This window comes from Siniperca chuatsi, linkage group LG14 (genome assembly GCF_020085105.1).
Source record: "Siniperca chuatsi isolate FFG_IHB_CAS linkage group LG14, ASM2008510v1, whole genome shotgun sequence".
NCBI classification, from domain to species: domain Eukaryota; kingdom Metazoa; phylum Chordata; class Actinopteri; order Centrarchiformes; family Sinipercidae; genus Siniperca; species Siniperca chuatsi.
The window spans coordinates 27,052,523-27,072,741 of NC_058055.1; the positions used below are offsets into that span (position 1 = coordinate 27,052,523).

At 40.1% G+C, this 20,219-nt stretch overlaps 1 protein-coding gene across 3 annotated transcripts in view; it reads left to right on the top strand.

Moving 5' to 3' along the window:
- The window catches only part of sgcd (sarcoglycan, delta (dystrophin-associated glycoprotein)), a 295,835-nt gene extending 275,820 nt beyond the window's left edge, over nt 1–20,015 (top strand). For all 3 annotated transcript variants that reach the window (XM_044222301.1, XM_044222300.1, XM_044222299.1), the window contains 2 exons: nt 7,740–7,863; nt 15,568–20,015. In XM_044222301.1, coding sequence (XP_044078236.1) covers nt 7,740–7,863; nt 15,568–15,753 — 310 coding nt within the window. In that variant the 3' untranslated portion in view covers nt 15,754–20,015. The remainder of the gene's footprint in view (nt 1–7,739; nt 7,864–15,567) is intronic.
- Nucleotides 20,016–20,219: the final 204 nt, after the last annotated feature.

The following is a 20,219-nucleotide window of genomic DNA, read 5'->3' on the forward strand; positions in this document are numbered from 1 at the left end:
ACTTTATTGATTGCTGTGGGGAAATGAGTTGTGGAAGCCATAAAAGTAATAATAATATGTGCCAAAACAGAAATAAAGATAATGAATTGATGATTTTATGAAATATGAAAAACTGTTTATATTAGAAAGAGACAGAAATAAGAGTGAAGGAAATGGAAACAGAACATGAGACAAAGTTTCAATTCACAGGGACGGTGAAGAGGAAATGAATAATAATATAACCCTGGGAGAGAAATATTTCATTGCCTGACTCCCTGAGGAGCAACCTGGGAGAAAGAGGGAGGATGAGAGAGGAGGGAGGCCTTTGGAAGGAGTAATGGAGGAGTTTTTTTTTTTACTTCCCATCCACAGACACCGAATACCTCTGAGTTCTCTTCAATGTTGGAGAAACTTCTTCCTGTTCATCCAGTATTTCTCTGTAGGGGTGAAGAGTCAGGAACATCAACCTAGAGCCACTGAATTTGGTTATATTATGCATCAGTAAGGCCAGATTTCATGTGAAAATGTCTGAGCTAAGAGACTCAAAAGTTGCAGGGTCCTATCCCGCTCCTTTGGGATTCTAGGCTCCCGAAAGTCACCCTTAAAGGACCTCACTATAATACACTTAGTTATGCCAATTCCCACCTACTTCACACCCTTTTTTGGCATACTTCCTATACGGCTAGAAACACCAAATTCAAACCGATTCCACTGACATGAATTGATTGTGCGGTGGAATTTCGCCATTTTAGAGCTTAGTGACCAGGCCGTAAAATATTTTTGGGCACCTGGATCATGTGGATCCCTCCTTCTCAAGTATATCCAAAGATGACCTGTGAGACTTTCATGGCCTCAGACTGCCACCACAGTTGACAAGGAGGTACAGGGGGTCGAGCAGAAGATGCCCACCACCATACTCCACCATCCACTTCCACTCAAAGCCAGAATGTGTTTTCAATCCCTCAGATTCAGAGCTGTTTTAAGGTCTGAAGCCTTTCAGTATTCTCATCACAACCGACAATTTTACTCTCTTGTTTTGCAAAGCATAAGATTAGTCTGGTCCGTGTTCACTTAATGTCCAGATACAACAGTTTTAAATCGTTTCGGCTGCAATCTGTTTTTATTTGCCCTCTGGTGGGATTGGTTAGTGAGAATACTAATAGATTGTGTCAGCACTGTTGATGAAGGCAAAAGCAGACAGAAATAGGTTTATGCAGTGAGTGACTGTACTGATATGTTTGGAGCAGAGAAGACAAGATGCTTATAAAACTGATTGTCGCAAATTAATCCAGTTCAATTGAGCGCTTGTTTTAAATTGTCTTATAAAAACATAAGAAATTAGATGATATGTATTTACTTAATCACCCTATTATACACACTGTAATTAATATGTGTTAAGGCTTAACCCTCTGTGGACAGAGAGGAAGGGATCATGCAAAGGAGATTAAAGTTTTAATTTGGAAACTTGCTCACTCTCCTAATCAATGGATGTTTTTTGTCTTTGTCATCAGCTTTCGGCTGTCAGTTCTTCCTTCCTTTCCTGTATACCACTCAATCAGCACATCCATCCAAGAATAAACCACAAATGGATATCACTGAATATTGTTCTTAAGTGTGAAATACCTTATTAAACTTATGTCAATCCAACCCTTAGAGGGCCAATTGAAAGGAAAGCTTTGGGGAGGCACCACAGATCAGCCAATGGTCTTTCACAGTCAGAAAATCAGCATTAGTTATTGACTACTGTGCTGAATCTACTGTACAGATTTGTATTGCTGACTTTACTGTACAGTGGCGGTCTAAAACTCAAATTATCTGGTCAGTGGCCAGGTATTCTGCTATATACAGTCCGAAGCTGTGCAACTCGTCTTTCCCTCTCCATAAAGTACTGTTGCTTGAGATTGTATTCCAGGAGAATGGTATCTTTCTCCATGAAGATGAGACAGGAAGCTGTCTCATTAAATTCCATGTTAATTGTCCTCTCTCTTGGAACTGTCTGTACTCCACATCAACATTTCTTCAAGTTCAGAAAAAAACACATTTTGGTGTCAGGTGCACCACAGTAAATCAAACTGCTGGTCACAGCTAAAGTGTTTATGTTGATAAGTTGTACAGATATGTGGTGCTGGCTTAATGATAAATGTCAAATAAATAGACAATTTTCATGAGACTGATGATTTTGCAGCTTTTTTTTACAAATTTTCTTTCAAATAAAATACTGGGGGGAAATCAAAATGGGAACAAAAGAAAGGGGTTCAAACCTTTTTTCACTCAACAGAAGGAAGCAGCTCAATCGACCAAAACTAAAGCCGAGCAAAGTCACTTCAGCTACTTTAATTCTGCTTCAAGAAGGAGTGAGACTAATCGCACTGATTTATAGTCTGATTTGTGTTATTCCACCCAGTTTTAGCATTTGTAGCGCCCCGTAGTGGTCGATTTGACTGAAACTTTCAGGGTATGGTTCAGGTACTTCTGTGGATGTAACCTGTAAGTTTTATGATGATTGAAGTAAACGGTTGTTGACTTTGGTCTATTTATGTGCTGAGCCACGCCCATTTTAAAGTCCATTGGTCAATATCTTGAAAACTAAATAAGATATCAACAAGCCTTATGCAGCTTTTGATAAGCTTGGTCCAATGATGATCCACCAAACATTTGGTAGCAAACTGACCTACGGTTTAGGAGATGTCAAAAATTTGATTTATAAAAAATTCTAAATCTAGTTAGGCGGACTTGGTGGTCCAAGAGGCTTTTCTGTAGAGCACATTGAGCTGGACTTGTGAGAGAAATTGCAAGTCATTTGGACTTATGGTGTGAGGGGCGTGGCCTGTTCAAAATGGCATTTTTGGGCTTTAATTACAGCGCCACCATGTGGCCAACTGGGCTCATATTTCTGTGGAAGCACATGCACGTCATTTCCAGTCATTGGGCCAAGTTTCGTGTTTCTAGCTCATTCCAGCTCACAGGAATTTGAGCCGCGGCATAAGACAAATAATAATAATAAACCGACACAAACTCAGTAGGTATCTACCGCTTTGCGGTTTGAACCATAATAATTTGTGAGCCAGATGTAACAATACATTTATATAACTCGTGTGGGGGGCCTCGTGAAATTGTGTGCAGTAGTTTGAGATCCCTGCTGAAGAGTTTTTTAAATATTTAGAATTAGTCTTTCTTCTGCTTGTATTGTATAGTTTTACTTTTTTACTTTTAACTATATCTTAAATGTTGTCAGTCAGGGAGGACAACATAATGATGCTTTACCATAATTGTGCAGCCAATAAGACAAAAAGAAAAGCTTTCGAACTTGATAACAGTAATGTAATCCTCTAAAGGAGGATGATTGAAATCTCTTATACCTTACTATGAAGTGGCATGTGCCACTTGGTGAGTGCTGTCATTCAAAATGCTTCATGGTACCTTTAGCATAAACAGTATTCTTCCTCCATCCCTTTATTCCTTCCAGATAACCTGAGTTTGAACTCCAACATATGGATCTTAACAAATCATGTTACTTTACTGCTTAAACAGAAGTTAAGTTTGCTGTTGTTTTTTCTCTCCTTTCAACTTTTACTTTTGTAACATGCAACCAGCACCCCTGTACTGCAGCTCCTCTCACCTGTCTTCATCCTCGGGGGAGTTCAGGTCACCACCTGGTGGTTTACCTGCCGGGAGCAAATTCAGAGAATGACACAACTGTTCCACTGTTCTTCTTCATGCTCTTTTTTTCCCCCCTCTGTTACTTTCACTGATGCAACTTGTAATACTCTGCTTCTTTCTCTTACTTTTCCTATGTTTCCTCTTTTATTACTTATTCTTAGCATTTATCATCTTGTGTATTACAAGTGATGTTTAAACTACTACACAAACTTGAAACTGCTAAAAGAAGCAAAGAACTTATAGTAGCCCGGGATTTCGCTAGAATCAAGGTTTTGTACTTGGATATTTGTGGATAAATTGTTACAGTCTGAGTCTATTTAAAAATACATAGACTAGTTAATTAGCATTAGATATAAATTATTTGTGCAAACTATTGTGTATTATTAAATAGAACCTGCACTAAAATATGTTAATTGCATTCATTTATACAATAAAGTGTCCAATACCAAAGAACAACATCACTTCAACATCAACGTCACTTGGCACCAACCGTGGACAGATTATGAGACAAATAAATTGGTTTTATGATGTGACAACGCTATGGTTGAGGTTGGTTAGATTTAGACACAAAAACAACTTTAGGGAAAGATCATGGTTTGGGCTAAAATGACTACTTTGCTAAGATTAATAAAGCTTTGTCGTTATGGTTACAATAATGAACATTTGGTTATGGTTTGGGAATGATTGTGGTCATGCTTGAAAATTCCCAACGTTGACTCGCGGTTGGAAATGGGAAACCGAAAGTTCGAAGTTTTGTTGACCCATCCATCTATAATAACACCTCATTTCCTCTTTTGCTCCCGACATAATTACTACGGCAACTAGAGGGATTTTTAACTTGAACGTAAACATATGTCGTTTTGGGGCACTTACTGAAAACACGGATGCTGCTGCTGTTATCTCATTAACCGAACTTAAAATTCTGTTGCATGTGCCACTAATATTAAGTGGAAGCTAAAGCTTACACTGACTACTCTGGGTCCACTTTGGATGGATTCAACTATTGTGCGCTGTGTGGTTTCCAATAGCAATGACATATCATTTTGAAATTTGCTACAGCACTGACACACCTCTGACTGGATTCTTCTCCACACAGGCACATCCACCATGCCAAGCTGACAGAAATAAACATCATTTATCAGAAACAAAGTATTAAAAGTCATGACTACAACATGAGCCTATGGTAAATACTCCTGGAACCCGCGGCTTCTACCCATGCTGATCCTACTTTATAACTCCATATGAAAAAAAATATGTGATTGCAGTATTTGACTCAACTCTTTGTCATGTCATACACAGGCTCTGACATGGGGATCTCTAATCCATCCATGCCACCAACAAACAGTGAAGTAATAAAAACACTGTACAGAGATGCCTCCACTGATCAATTTTGATTTAAATTTTCCAGTCTGTGACCGGGAAACCCATGTTGCGATAAAAAAAAATGAAGATTTGACACATTTACATACTTACTAGAACACTAGAGCTGATGATGGATGCACTGTATCTTTGCATATAAACAGAACCTTTAATAGCTGCTCCTCGCTCAGAACAAAAGCTCCCAATCCTCCACCTGAATACAGTGTGTGTCATATCAATAAAAGCCTTCCCTGTGGAGAAAATATCACATATTTTATCCACAACTGCTGTGGTGACAGGAAGACAGAAAGTCTACAGAGACCTCCTCTGCAGGTCTGAATCTACTGAAGCATTTTGACACCTTTGCTGCTTCCTGCTTGTGGCTCTGAGTGAGTTTTGTCAAGATGTGAAGGGGAGTGGGCTGATTTTTAATCCTCATACAGAAATTTGTAAGCAGCTACAGCATGCAGGTGGGCTGTAGTGTCCAAGTGTCAGATCCACTCAATTTACACTCCATTCATGTTGGTGGTGTGTGTCTGTCTGTGTCTGTGTGTGTGTGTGTGTGTGTGTGTGTGTATCTTTATGAGGACCAATTTGAGTTTTAGACTTCAAGACTGTGGCCATTTTTGGATGTTACATCCCCATCTAGGGGGGTAGGAGCGAAACATAAAAGTTCAAATTTATTGCTACATAAGGGAAATTGTGACAATAAACTGCAGCAATAGAATTCAAAACGAACAAAGGCCGCAACATCAAACAAAAGAATCTATCTTCTCAACAAGTGCTGACTAACCGTAGGTGAAACAAACAAAAACACATTTACTAAACCTAACTCCCTAGGATAAAGCAAAACAGGAGAAAACAGCGCAAAAGAAAATGGCTGCTCACCCCTCCAACCTCAGTGCTATTTACAAAGTGTGAATTATTCTATTTACGAAATAGATACTTACAGCTCAACAACTAGGACACTAGGCCTAACAAGATCTCACAGATGTAACACATGAAGCAACTACAAGAGGGTTTGGAGGCTGAGGACAGAACTGAGTGGTGCTGTCAGACTACTGCCACTGACGCAGGCATTTTAAAAGGCAGGATGATGTGAATGGACCAATCAGCAGTAGACACACTGCACACAAAACAGGAAAAACAAGACACAGGTTAAAAAATACAGCCAGGGCCATAACAGGAAGGTAGGGGCATTTTGTCCAGTCCTCACTTCTTCAAAGGACTGTTTAAGAGTTAAGTTAAGTTAAGTTTTTTAGGGTGAAGGTTAGAATTGGTAGGCTTCAGGTTAGGGTTAGGGTCTAGAGAATGGATTATGTCAGTGAGGGTCCTCACAAGTACAGTACAAGTGCAAGTCCTCACAAGTACATAGTAGTCTGTGTGGGTGTGTAGTTGTGTGTAAATATGTATTTCATTATTTGTCCTGTATTGACACTGGACTGGATTTATTTGTTACATTATGTCCAAAGTGATCTGCCTAAAGGGGGCGCTATAAAAATAGGATGGCTTTTCCCAGTTCAGGACCTGGATCTTCAGTAATTCACATATTTTAGACCAAATACATCATAAATACATCATAAACTGTCCCATTTCAAACGATACGGACTGCAGCCTTCTTCTGCCCATATTTGGATGAGACAGCCTTTCTCTTGTTATTTTGTTTTGTTTTGCCCTAACCAGTTCGTAGCAATGACATAATTCTCTGCTGACTTGAGAAATATGCACCCGCTTGTTACCAGTTTTCATGCACATTTTCTTGTCGCTATTTTTCATGGATGTAGCTAGATAAATAGATAGCTATGTTTTATTCTCAATCCTGCCTAGAAAGCTCTGATTGGTTGACTGTTTCTCCAACCATCCAAAGTAACTGCTTGGTGAAATGGGCACAACCCCAGACACATTTGAATTGCAGAACAAATCCATGATGTGGGCAGTGATTGAGAGGTCTGGAACCAGGCTACCGCAGCCCTCAGCATCCCACAGTTCAGTCTTCTTGGTAAATTGCTTCAATCAATTGTCATGTACTAATAGGATTAGAAAATATATGTATCAGGTATTTCTGTTGAGGTGATCACTGATCACGGTTATACCAGAACCCAATCATAACTATATATCTTAGCTGAAACTGTACATATCTGTGTCTATTCATATACCCAAACATAACCATTCAATTGTTTGTGAAAAGCAACCATGGAGGTTCTCATTACCTGAAGAGTATTTATTTATTATTATTTTTATTTATTGGTGTATTTAGCAGGAACAGTGCACATTGATAAACATTACTGTAAATGCGCCAGAGTTAGCCAAAGGGCTATTTTTCATCTGTAGTCCATGGACAGATGTTACAAAGTTACTAATTTATATTGTTATTGGTGAAAGTGATAAAAAAAAACAACTCAGTTTTTACTTCTGTTTTTTACATTTTGCACAGTGTCAGGATGACAGATTGCTAAAACTGTCTAAACAGGCTGCATCAGAATCGTGACTTTTGTTGATGAGATCTTGTTAGATTCTAATTAGGCTGTTTGACACAAATAAAATTAAAAAAATGGAACAAAGTAAAAAAATTTACTGAGGATCATAACAAAGAAAACAAACTGAAGGTATATTCACAGCTAAACCTCTTTCTTATCTTGTTTCCTAACTTTTGATTTTAAGAATTTGTTCTCTTACTCCTCCAAACATTAAGTAGAAACAGTTATCACTAACGGAGCTGTTCTGCCTCTGTCTGTTCCCAGGCTGGAGTCTCCAACTCGCTCCTTACTGATGGAGGCTCCTAAAGGCATCCAGATTCTGGCTGAGGCCGGAGACATCCAGGCCATCTGCAGGAATGAGCTGCGACTGGAGTCCAAAGACGGAGAGGTGTGTCAACCAACAGCACACATGAACTTTTTGTCTGTTTGAAGGACAAATGCTGCACCAAATCATTACATTACATTACATTTGTTTAGCCAATGTGTTTATCTAAAGCGACATTCAATAAGTGCATTTAACCATGTGGAAACATTTAAAAATTGCAGGAGTGATGCACCATGTGAACAGATGAGTTTTCAGTCTGCAACTGAAGCTGTGTAGGGTTTCTGCTGTCCTGATGTCAATGGGGAACTCGTTCCGCCAGTGGGGAGCCAGGACAGCAAAGAGTCGTGATTTTGTTGAGCGGTAGCTGGGCCCCCCTCATACTGAGGGAGTAGCAAGCCGATTGGCAGGAGCAGAGCGTAGTGGACGGGATGGGGTGTATGGTTTGGCCATGTCCTGTATGTAGGATGAGCCTGAACCATTCGCATCACAGTAGGCAAGTAACTGTTTCTTGTATCGGGTTAGCCAAACTATTTGATAGAAAAACTGAAGTCAAACTGTAAAAGTATTACCCAAACTGTCTGTTTTAAACATCTATCACAGTTTGCAGTCCGACTTCCTGCTTGAACTTGCTTGACCTACCTTACTTACCGTAGTTGTGCACACATTTTATCTGTGCAATAAGGGATTATTACTGACATTTTCGGTCCACTCACATCCAAATAAAGTAGTTGAGATTATCTGGATAAACTGTTGGCTTGCTTACAACCTGACTGATCTTCTCAGATCTCAGTAATTACTCTGATGAGTACTGTTGTCATAACTGGGTAGAAATAACATCCAATACAATGAATATAAGACCCAAGTTGTAATAAACCAGAATAAGCCTTGAAAGAGCTGGTTTAAAAAAGATATATTAACTGCCCTTTAATCAGTCAGAATCTCTAAATGATAAAAAATTAAGTATGGAAAACATTTAGTTTTGTGAAACGAGAACTACTTATCTCTTGGCCTTTACATCTTATCAATCATTCGGTGAAGATAAATGTGGCTTTTTTTCAAAATGTGCTTATCTTATTTTGTTACAAAGTTCCTCACTTAAAGAGGTTCACTCCAAAATAAGAGTCACTCATCCTTTAAAAATGTGACAGTCTGTCACTTCAGCTCATCACTTTTTCAGGGACGACATTTTGACATGTCAGGGTAGTAAAAGCAGAGGTGTAAAATAATAAAAATCAATGATGGCTGAATTCCATTTAGCTACTTCAGTTTATTGTACATGCTGGCTCATTGTCACACTGTCATGACTTCGTCATTGGGACATTTGAATAGAACGGAGCTATCGTTAATGTTATTAGTAACACCTGTGCTTTTACAACTCAAAATGTCTGCTGTGTAAAAGGTCTGTCCTGCCATTTATTTACAGAACAGTAACATTTTCGAGGATGTAATCATATTTCTAAATAATGAGGAATTAACGCCACCAGTTTTAAATTGAAATATAGCCTACATTGTTTTTAAATCAATGCCTTCATTAAGTTGCTAATAAAATGGTGAAGCACAGTGAACTAAAAACACCTTGATTTGTCCAGAAAATTAACTGTATAAATACTTTTCTTTGTTAGGTGCAGTCCTGTTACTTCAAACAGGCTTTCTGCACAAAGATAAAACCTCCCACTCTGTGTACTGGCAAAGTTGAGAAATTAACTTTTCTTGTCCTCCGGCCATACTGGCTGATGGGGCTCCATCTCAATTCAGTACTTTTCCTGTCCAAACTTATTTTTAGCAAACAACAATCCAAACAATAGTTAGCTCCCTCAGCCAACATGGACCAGCATGTAGCTTGTTGGCTGGTGGCAATTTTCCACATACTGGCTGTCCACCAGAATCTGTTAGAGTCTCACAGAAAAGCAGGAAAATAGAGAACAGAAGTTGATTGTTTTTCCTTTCTTTTTTCCTCCCATCCTTCCTTCAGTCACTAAGTCTTTCACATGCTTACTTGCTCACAATTTTCCTCCTTTTCCTCCTTTCCAGTTTCCTGTCCTTTTCTTTCCTACTCCTCCTTCCTCTGTCCTCTTTCTGTCTTTAATTTTGTGTTGGGACCACTGGCACTCCACAGATTAATTTGTTCATCTGTGAGACTTTTTTGCTCAGTAAACAAAGGAACGCCATAGAACTCCGTGTCCCAGAATCCTCCAGACCTACTGTAGGTGTGAACTCCCCCCATTGAACCAGCTTCAAGTTACCATTGGTCAGTCTGACCTGTGATGTCACCAGGTCAATAAAAGGGGGGGGGGGTTCACCGACGCAGAACAAAAGATTATGGCCGCAACACGAGGGCCTGCTTTTGTCTTAAAATTTCTGGTTAGATCACAGCTAACCGAGAGTAAGCAAGCTCTCTCTCCAGGAATTATGCAGAAGCCTGCCTAAGATCCCTGCAGCAAGTTTAGTTAGCGTGAATGGCTACTACATAAAGTCTGCCAGCTAATTTTAACTGTAAGGAGAACAACAGACGGAGCGACCGGCTTCCTCCGATCTGCACTATTGGGAAAACTGTACTGCAAGGACTTTTCCCGGAACCACAATTCTTTGCAGCTTGACCCGTCTACAACAGACGGACTGCTGGCTAACAAGGAGTAGGCTTATTTCAAAGCAACCGTCTTTCCCTCCATGGACTATGATCACTATGATCCTAAACCGATCACATGCATACACTCCAAGTTGACTTTTATCATAGCCACGCTCTATCAAACAGGGCCTCAGCGCCATTTTGAGTTAGTTCCGTTTGTTTAACGTCATATGGCCTTAGCAGCCATTTTGGATTACCTTTCTTTGTCTAACCATGCAGCCGCTACCTCAGTCGGCCATTTTGGATCACATGCACACACACATATACAGGCACACACACACACCCTTTGTTCTGTAGCTTAGTGCATTTAAAGTAAGACTTTGTATTGTTCGTTTTTGCTTGTTTATCTTATCTTATAATAAATAAATGCTTGTGGATAATTATGCTGGTTTCTTTAATGTTGCACAAGAGTAAATCATTTGTCAACTTCTTCCATGTTGAACTCCAAAACCTTCAACCTACTAGCTGTTAATGCTAATTTTGGTGGTGGTTATTAATTTAATTATTAATCAGAGTTCCACATTGATAGTTTAGTGTATTTTATGAGACTGAATCAATTAATTAACAATCATTTTCCCCTTGTTTAATGGTGGTGCCCCAGAGGACTTTATTCATTAAAGTTATTTGATTATTTTTGATAATTCTGATTATTAAAGATAATCATAATCAATTGATTGCTCCTACACAATTTGTAGGTGCAATCCTTAACCATTGTTATTCCCAACACCATCTTTTTTTTCCCCTCATCCACTCCTCATCCTCATGCTGTTTCTTTCCTTCTTTCATCCTTTCCTCCCTGCTCCTAAATTTCTCCAACCATCCCCTGATTTGTTACACACATCAGTCCTCACATTCATCACGGTTGGCTGTGCTGATAAAAGGATTTCCCACCTTAGGTTGCACCAGTCGTGTCATGTCAGATCTGTTAAAATCAGCGAAGGAGGATTAGGGAGAAGAAAGTGTTTAAAAGTTTCCCACAAAAACTGTTTCATACATTAAGACAGGCTGCTGATATGAGATGATACAAGGTGCCCTTGGATTCAGTTTGGTCCAATCAAAAGTAACCACAGCAGCAGTCTGAAGCCACTCCCACACCACTTCTTCTTGCAGTTTTCATGGATGTGTGGTCGAAAATGAGGCTGTTGAACTCGTGATGGTCAATTCATATAATTAGAATCACATTCTCACACTCCATTAGTGTTGCAAATGTCCATTTGTCAAACCTTTGTCTTACACGCACACTCTCTCTCTCCTCAGGTCCCCCCTGGCACCTCCACCAGCCATTAGACACCCACAAACCACACAGGCAGATACAGAAATAGACTCTCACACTTGTATAGACAGTGAAACACTGTGTATTCCTGAAGTCATGAAACTGACACTCGATTTCACATGCATGTTCTTAAAGAGTAACTTCACCCAGTCTAATAATCTGGCTTGCACTGCCAGCTAATGGTGACAACAAGCTTTTTCCACACTTTGTGCAGCAGTGATGTACTGTGGCACTATAGTGCAATGCTTCATCACAGCTGGGTGCGGTTAGGTGTACTCTGTTGCCTTTGTGACCATGCCCAGCATCACAGCTGGGTTCAACCCATAGAGGCCAGTGCAGCTATTTTTTTCCTCCTTTTAAAATCTAGTGTGGCCTTATTCGTTAAGGCTTGTCTAAACGTCTGTCTCATGCCAGTCGGAACACGGAACAGGTACGCTGCTATTTTCTTCAATACAGCTGTCGACAGGATGTGTCGCGCTATGTACGCGGAACTACAGTGATTGTGTTTTGGGCTTTGAGCACTGCCAGAACATGGGTGACCAACTCTCAGTGCTGTGCCTGAACGCATCCTATGTTGACAATGATGTGGGACTGAAACTGCTTCTGCTGCTCTGCTAACGTGTTGCTTTCGCTACGCAGACATTGCGTAGACATAGTGTTACCTTCACTGATACCCCCCCCCATTTTTTTGGAAAACAATGGCTCACGCCATTCATCATGTGTAGAGAGCCTTAGCCTTCACTCATTTCAATGTATATATTTTTTCAAATTAGGAATTTATCTGTTTATTTCGAATATTTAAAAAATGATGTCTAAAATACACAAATCCAAGTGATTTTTGTTTTTGTTTTACCATTCGCAGCACCAACACTGTAGTTTAAACATGCTTTTTCTTTTGTGGCAGCAGCAACTAAAACACAACTTTGGGGACATAAAATAAAATCAAAAGTCAGTTCAAACTATACAAGTATTGTCTGTGAAAATCTGTAAAAACATAAAACAATGAGTCTTACCTTGACTTGCTTAATCTATATGTATATTTGTCCTTCACTAGCGCACAATCAGACTCTCAGCTTTACACACACATGAAGATCATCCAGCCACACATACACACACGCTTACACACAGGTTCACCCAGTGTTTCACGCCGCTTGCCCCTCGTGGTGAAAGATTTGTTCAACAGCAGCTGTCTGAGGAAGTCAGCTGAGACTGCTTTAAAAGTGTTCCAGTTCATTTGATTGTGATGCCTCCCCGAGGCGCCCGGTAATGGCTCCTTTACCTTTCTATGGCTGGAGAGCTCCTCCTCTCCTCGGCCAGTGAAACACCAGCCCTGTACAAGCCCCAGGAGGCCGGGGGGGAGGAGGGGAGGAGGGCAAAGAGATGGGATTCATGGAGCAGTGGTTTGTGTCTGTACAGAGGGAGAAAGACAGTTTGTTCCAATCAATGTGGGGTTGAAGGGAGTAAAATGAGTGGATGAGCGGCTGTGTGTTTGTGGCGGGTGACAGAAGGAATTTTCTGGAGTTTTGCTCTCTTTTCATTCCTCAGGAGACAAGAAGAATGACCTGGGAATCAGCAGAGAGTAAACGTTTTGTGCTTTTTTGTTATGCTGGACAGGGTTGTTATTTACCCTACACTGTCACTGTCAACAAAATATGTTTGAATCTAAGAAATTTTAGTTATGGGTCAAAAAACCACCTGGCCAAAAGAGGCATGGCTACTCACAAAAAGGTGTATAATTTCTCACTGTATTGAAGTGAACGCTGTCAGAATTTGTGTGAGATCAACAGGTTAATGAAGAGGAAAATCCTTCATTATTGGCCATATCCATCTGTTGGTGAGCATCACCATGACATTATCAAACACGTGGGGGCGCTGCAGAGCTCATTTCAGGTTACACATAACTGTAAGGACAGTTATAGACAAGCCCTAATGCTGAACAGCCATGTGATGATACAATAGCAGGTAAAATACTGAATATTGAATTGCAGAAGAAGTCTTTCTAATGTCACACTTCAAGTACACTAATGAAAAGGTTGAGAAATGTAGAGAAAGTTTGAAGAAGGAAGTTGGAATTATCCAACAAAATCTGTTCTTGTATGAACTTGGACTGAGAAATTAGCCATACGGTTGCAGTGTTATGCTTTATGTTGAACCTTTTTAACTTTTTTTAACCTCCAATGCCAAGGTTTTTATGTGTCCATGCTGAAATTCAGGAGGCGTCATTTGCTGATTGGTCTGTCCTCTGCCCTCACTATGTGTGTAGGTGCACAGCTATGCAGCGAGCAAAATGTACTCCTAATAAAGGTTGAAGACAGCCTTTGTAGAGTTCTTGAGCGAATGTCGAGGGTGTAATATGCTGATTGTTCTGGAGCATATCTGACCGTACGCAGCAGGTTGCTACTGTGTGAGTGTTTTAACATTAGTGAAAACTGTGTTTGTGCAATATATTCTGCTTTTCCAGGCATTGAGAGACTTACTTTTACCTTTCAATTATATCTTGTCTCCTTCAAACTGATGACCTTTAGGTGACAATCTTGCTTTACTATTCTGTAGGCTACCAGATGCATTCTGTGTGGCTTTCACCATGAATACGACTCTGCCAAGCATTAGTGTTCACATTATGAGTGTAGCGTTCGTATTATTGAGTGTGACTTTCATTATCTAGAACACTTAGCATTCTATGCAACCAACAAAGAGGAGAGCTAAGGTCTTAAGAGCCACAGACGCTATTTGTGAGAGTCCAATCCTGTGAGGTAGGAGTCCTTGGAAGAAAAATAAAAGCTAAGCTAAGGAGAGCGGGTGAAGAGATTTGCTTTGAGAGCAATTAGAGTGAACAGACAAGAAGAGACACATGATTCAGTGGGGGTTAGCTGAGGTAAAGATGAAAGTTTTTAGCCTATCTAGAGAGAAAATGAGTGACCCTTCTGGTCTGAATGAATGAAGAGGATCATGACTGTATGGAGGTCAAACACACTGTACAGTATGTGGGGCTGGGATGTGAACAGTTTGAGGCAGGACGTGCAGATGCAGACGTTTATGGAGGAGTGACATGCTGATTTTGGGGAGATCGAAGATGAGTTAAGCTGTAGCTGGTTTTCTGCCAGATGTAACATATCCTGACCATCAACAGAAGAGCCCTGTCCAGCTGGCCTCAGTCCAAACACCTTCATTCACAATCAGCAAACAAGAAACTCTACTTACCTTAGACTTGTCCTTTAAACAGCAAGTGGGTCCTACTATATCAGACTTTCTGAACCCATCATAACTTATGACGTCAAGATTTACTGTGTTCGCACGGGACACGAACCCCGGTCTCCTGGGTGAAAGTCCTGTGTTTGTTTGACCCATCCATCACCAACCACCTTGTTTTACTTCCAGTCATGATTACTACGGCCACTAGAGGTCGCCACCTAACAATAAACGTCAACATGGGTCGTAATAAATGCTGCTTGCACATTCGACCTAAACGGCAGTTTTTCTGGTGAGGACGGGCTGAGCTAAACAGCTAGCTAAAAGAAGAAAAATATACCTTTTTACAGGTCTTTTTTTTAAAGTGGTTTAAATAATACATTAAAAGGCATTAAGACCAGATATAAAAGAAATACAGTAAGTTGAAACATTTTACAACTCTCGCTATATGACGCTATATGTTGCCTTCTGCTTTTTCTCCATTGACTTGTATGCAATTGTGACACCTCTAAAATTTGCTCCGCGTTCAGTCTGAAAACACCTAGCAAACAAGCATGTTCTCAAAAATCTCTTCTTCACCGTCTATTTCTCCGTCCTCTTTTTGTTTGTTCCACCTGAGCTCCGCTCATTTGTTTCCCCCTTTTTCCAGTCTCACCAGTTTTCTCTCCCTCTACCCCAGATCTCTCTGGATGCTCGGAGGATTCGCCTGATGCGGCTGCCTGAGGGGAAGGCCTCCACCAGCTCCTCGTCCTCTGGGACCAGGCAGACTGTCTACGAGGTTTGCGTTTGCCCCAACGGGAGGCTTTTCCTGTCCCAGGCCGGCACCGGATCCACCTGCCAGATCAGCAACAATGTCTGCCTCTAGGACTGATACATACAAATATATATAAATACACAGATATCCTGAAAGAAAGACAGGCAAAAACAGACAGATGTACACATATCGCCTGCCTCTAGGACTGATTAACAGTAAACAAAGACATTACACACAAAGACTGCCAGAGCTGATGGAAGTATAAACGGTCATTGATACTGTACCTATACAGACATACTGATGTATACACTTTACAATCACACTCAGACACTCAGACTGATATTTAGGCTCAACCGATATGTTTTAACAGGCCAATACCGAAGATTTTGGATTTGAAGCTGCTGACAGCTGATATTTTGTGCCAATATTTCAATGCTAAAAAATATTTTCTCCCTTAATTTTATACCTTTCAGAGTGTCACACACATCTCTCTAAGCTCTTTATACATACAGTACAGCAGCAGTTATTCGGCTTTTAAACTGGATTACGTGAATAAAGGAAAAAAGGAAAGTGTGTTGCATTGCAGGTTTTAATGACTTTTTAATACAGCTGAGGTCAGAAAAGAACCTTCATCTCCATCATATTGGGAACATAGGACACTGACTGGCTGATAGAGTAATATTTAATAAAAGGACAGTATTGGTAATATATCGGTCTGACCCTAACAGTCATCATGACACTGCTGTTTATTAATAGCGTACATACATACAGATGCACACACTAGCTTACAGACATGCATTCACACAGTATACATATTTTAACATGGTATACACACAAACACTCTCTGCTCGCAGGAGCTTCCTGGTAGAAACTGAGAGAAAAATCTCCAGAGATTTATTAGAAGAGACGCTGAGTACCAGAATCACTAGGGTGATCACCCATGGCAACAGGCCCCACCCATTGCCCCTCCCCTCCATTCTTCTTCTCCTTTTTCCTCATCTTCTCTTTTTTCTTCTCCAATGCTTACCACAGCTGAGATAATGAAAGGATTTCTACTTTTCCTGTTGTTCATTTTAAAGCCCCATTGGCATGCTATAAGCACTTAATTACGACTATTCCTAATATGAATTGTATCAGGATATAAGATGGTATAATGAACAGGAGGGATGGCATGGATGTATTATAAGAACTGATTACCGGACTACAAAATGGCACCCATTCACTTGAATGAAAAGTGCTCGGCCAGCACACAGAACTAAAGTTTTCCGGCTTACAGGCGCGCTCGGCCATAGACTTTACATCTTTTCTAGGATCGGGGAAGGTTTTACAAATATAACACATTCATGGATTGAAATAATTCATAACACAGAGTAATAACTGACCTTGTTTGCAGTTTGAGGTGTCCTGTTAAACGTTTTACAGACGCATCTTTGATAATGGGGGCCGATGGGGAAAGTGCTCTCTGGGCCACAGGGGATTTTTCTTTGTTGCAGTACCACGAGTGGCCACTGGGACAAATTGGCAGCTAGGCTGACTGGCAGCGCCGTATCCAGCTCTCTTACTACATCCATGGGACTTGGATAGATCCTAAAGTAGACATATTATTAACAGCCATCAGTCAAAACACATAGCAGATCCAGATGTGCATGTGCTATACACAGTATGTGTATATGCATGGAGTACTGTTAGTGTGCCTATATGACAATGCATCAATCACATTTTGGTTGAGTGAAAAACACTTGATGCTTAAGTTGTATACCCGTAAATTAGCCCACAAATATTCAGCCTATTTGATTTGTTACAATCTCTCCAAAGTGTGTCACGCCATGTTCACGTCCGTCACATTCATTCAGCTGGAATCAATCATTCAAATTAGCTTCCCAGTGCTAGCAGCAGTTCATTCATGGGAATTATTTGCTTAGAAAGTATTAACAACAACTAACGTGGATTTAGACGTTTGAACACGTTGAGCACGTGATCTTCCATGTTGCGGCGGGGAGATGACGCCCAGGTCTCACTCTTCCTGTGATATGATGTGAACATGGCTGCGACACAAACCTCAACCACTCAACCACTGCTCTGTTAGATGTTTTTTCTTTTTTCTTATTTGATGTAATATTTTGATTTTAAACTGAATGGAAAGCTGTTTTAATTTCACATAATGACACTGTCAATGATTTGCTTGCATAAATTCCGTCCATGTCTCTTCCTGCCGAAACGCCCTGACAATGAAGAAAATGACAAAAACAACTCAGCATCCTGTTATAACCCTTAACTTTTTGATCACACAAAACAGGACATATGTCATGAATGTCCAATGTAAGCTGCTTGAGCCTCAGCGGTGGTCACCCTACCTGTTTCTTGCACTGGGACATTTTAAAAAAGGACAAAAACCTAACTAATGCGAGCCACTCTGTTGAAAGAGGGGAACTGTGCCTGTGCCTTATGTCGATGCACTTGTGGCAAGAAGAAGCACATCACACAGACTTTCTTTGGCATCAACGAGTAACATGATCTCTGATTTCAGTTCAGTTTCATCCCATCCACGAATCTCTCCCTCTCCCTCTGTGTGAATGCAAAGACCTTCGGCCGCATCTGACTGTAGCTCTCCCTGCTGTCGGCACCTGACTCTGCGAAAGGATGAGTCTTTTTTCTTTTTCTGTTTGCCACTTCAGCTTCCCTTATTTTGGATGACTCTCTCGTTACTTTGTTTAATATTATGCGTGAAAACGTGTATGTGTTTCTGTTAGTGTTTTAAGTGACAAACATGTGATCCTGTGGAGTTTAAACAGATTACGGCACTGATGGGTCTGATTTCCACTGCTTATCGCAAACTACTTGGCCAAAACGTCTCGTTTCTCCAACATGTTACCACACGAGATCTTTATGACTTGTTTTTTCATCTTAACAGGTTCAAATCTGGTGACTTAAGATGTTAAAAGCGTGCTCATTTGTAACGTGTGAGTTCTTTCCCTGAGTTTCAGGTGGAGACCAGTTTGGCAAGACCACTTCGTCTTAAGGCACCAGATGCAATAACTTAGCGTGTAAAGACCTTGCAGGATAACACCCACAAGAAACTAGACCTTTTGGCCAAGTGGCTTATGAAAACTCCTGAACACACTGATAGTAGCGCACATTTATTTATATCTTGTGTTGTTTAAAGTGTCACATCCTTTTCAAGAGCCAGGTGTACCAACCTTCTCCTGTCCTAACTCCTGTCTCAGCTTCTCTGTCGCTGTATATTAAAGGACTTTCAGAAATATTTCACAACAAAATTGAACCTATCTGATGTATTTGTTTTTTGAATACATGTACACAAGAGAAATACAATTTTTTATATGGTTGTATATGTAAATAATGTATACATAACCGCGTTGGTGCGCATCAGACGATACACGCCGACAAAAGAGAAACATTGCTCTTTTGCAAAAAGGAAAACCTTTTTTATAATGTACATCAATATGTGTTTTTATACTAAAAGGGCAAAAAAAATAATGTTAAAGGATATTCATTGACTTAGCATGTACAGCAATGTATACAATGTTCACCTGTGGAGAACAAGCCAGTTTTGTTTTTATGCTGCCTTCCTGTACTCGTCTCTCCTGCTGAGCTCAGATGTTTCACGCCAACACAAACCTGCTTTCTTTTTGTTCTGTTGTTGTTGTTCTGTTGGGCGCGAGGTCTTTGCATTCTCTCCAAGTGTGCTGTGTGTGAAGTTGTGCTACTATGAGTGAGCTTGTTTTGTTCTTCTGCTCCACAGAATGTGTTGAATGATTCTCACAGAAACCAAAAGTAAAAAATAAAAAAAGCAGAGAAGGAAATGATACAGAGGGTTACACATGAGCTACAATGATTGGATTAATAATTCATTCATTCATTGGATTCATTAATAATCAATTATCAGATCACAGACAATTTTATCAGACAAAAAAGTTTTGAGAAGGTACACGATTACTTTGACAAAGGAATAAAGAACGTTTTCATTGATTCCATAGTAACACTAACACTAAAAAAAGTTAGACATAATTGTAATTTATTAACACTATTATGCAAAATTCTATCAGATTTATTCATTTCTTTATGTGCAGATTGCACAAATTTTGGAGTCAAAATAATCTAAAGGTGATCCGAAGACGGCACTGATCAGGCATCACCCAGTGGATCATATTGCTGATGGATTAATAACATCGACCAGATCACATTCTGTAATGCAGCCCTGTGTGTTCACGCTGAGTGCTCTGTACTTCCTTTCCTGGCTTCACACTGGAGTTAACATCCATCCTGAATATTTACATTTTTCTTCATTCTTCAGTCTGAAACTGCCGTTCATGGAGTAGTTTTCAAAGATGCCAAAATAAAAGGCGTTGTTCAAATTGATTGCAGTAGTCATTGGATCCTCCCTGACAAGAAAAAACAGCTATAATATTCCACTTACTGAACAAGAAACCTTTTCACTACAGACATCTTCATGAAATCTGTTCTTTCTGAGGGTTGAGCTTTCTTCAGTAGAGACACGAAGTCCTGCTCTCTCTCAACAGTATAGAGTATCTAAATGAAATCAATTAAATCTGAGCAAT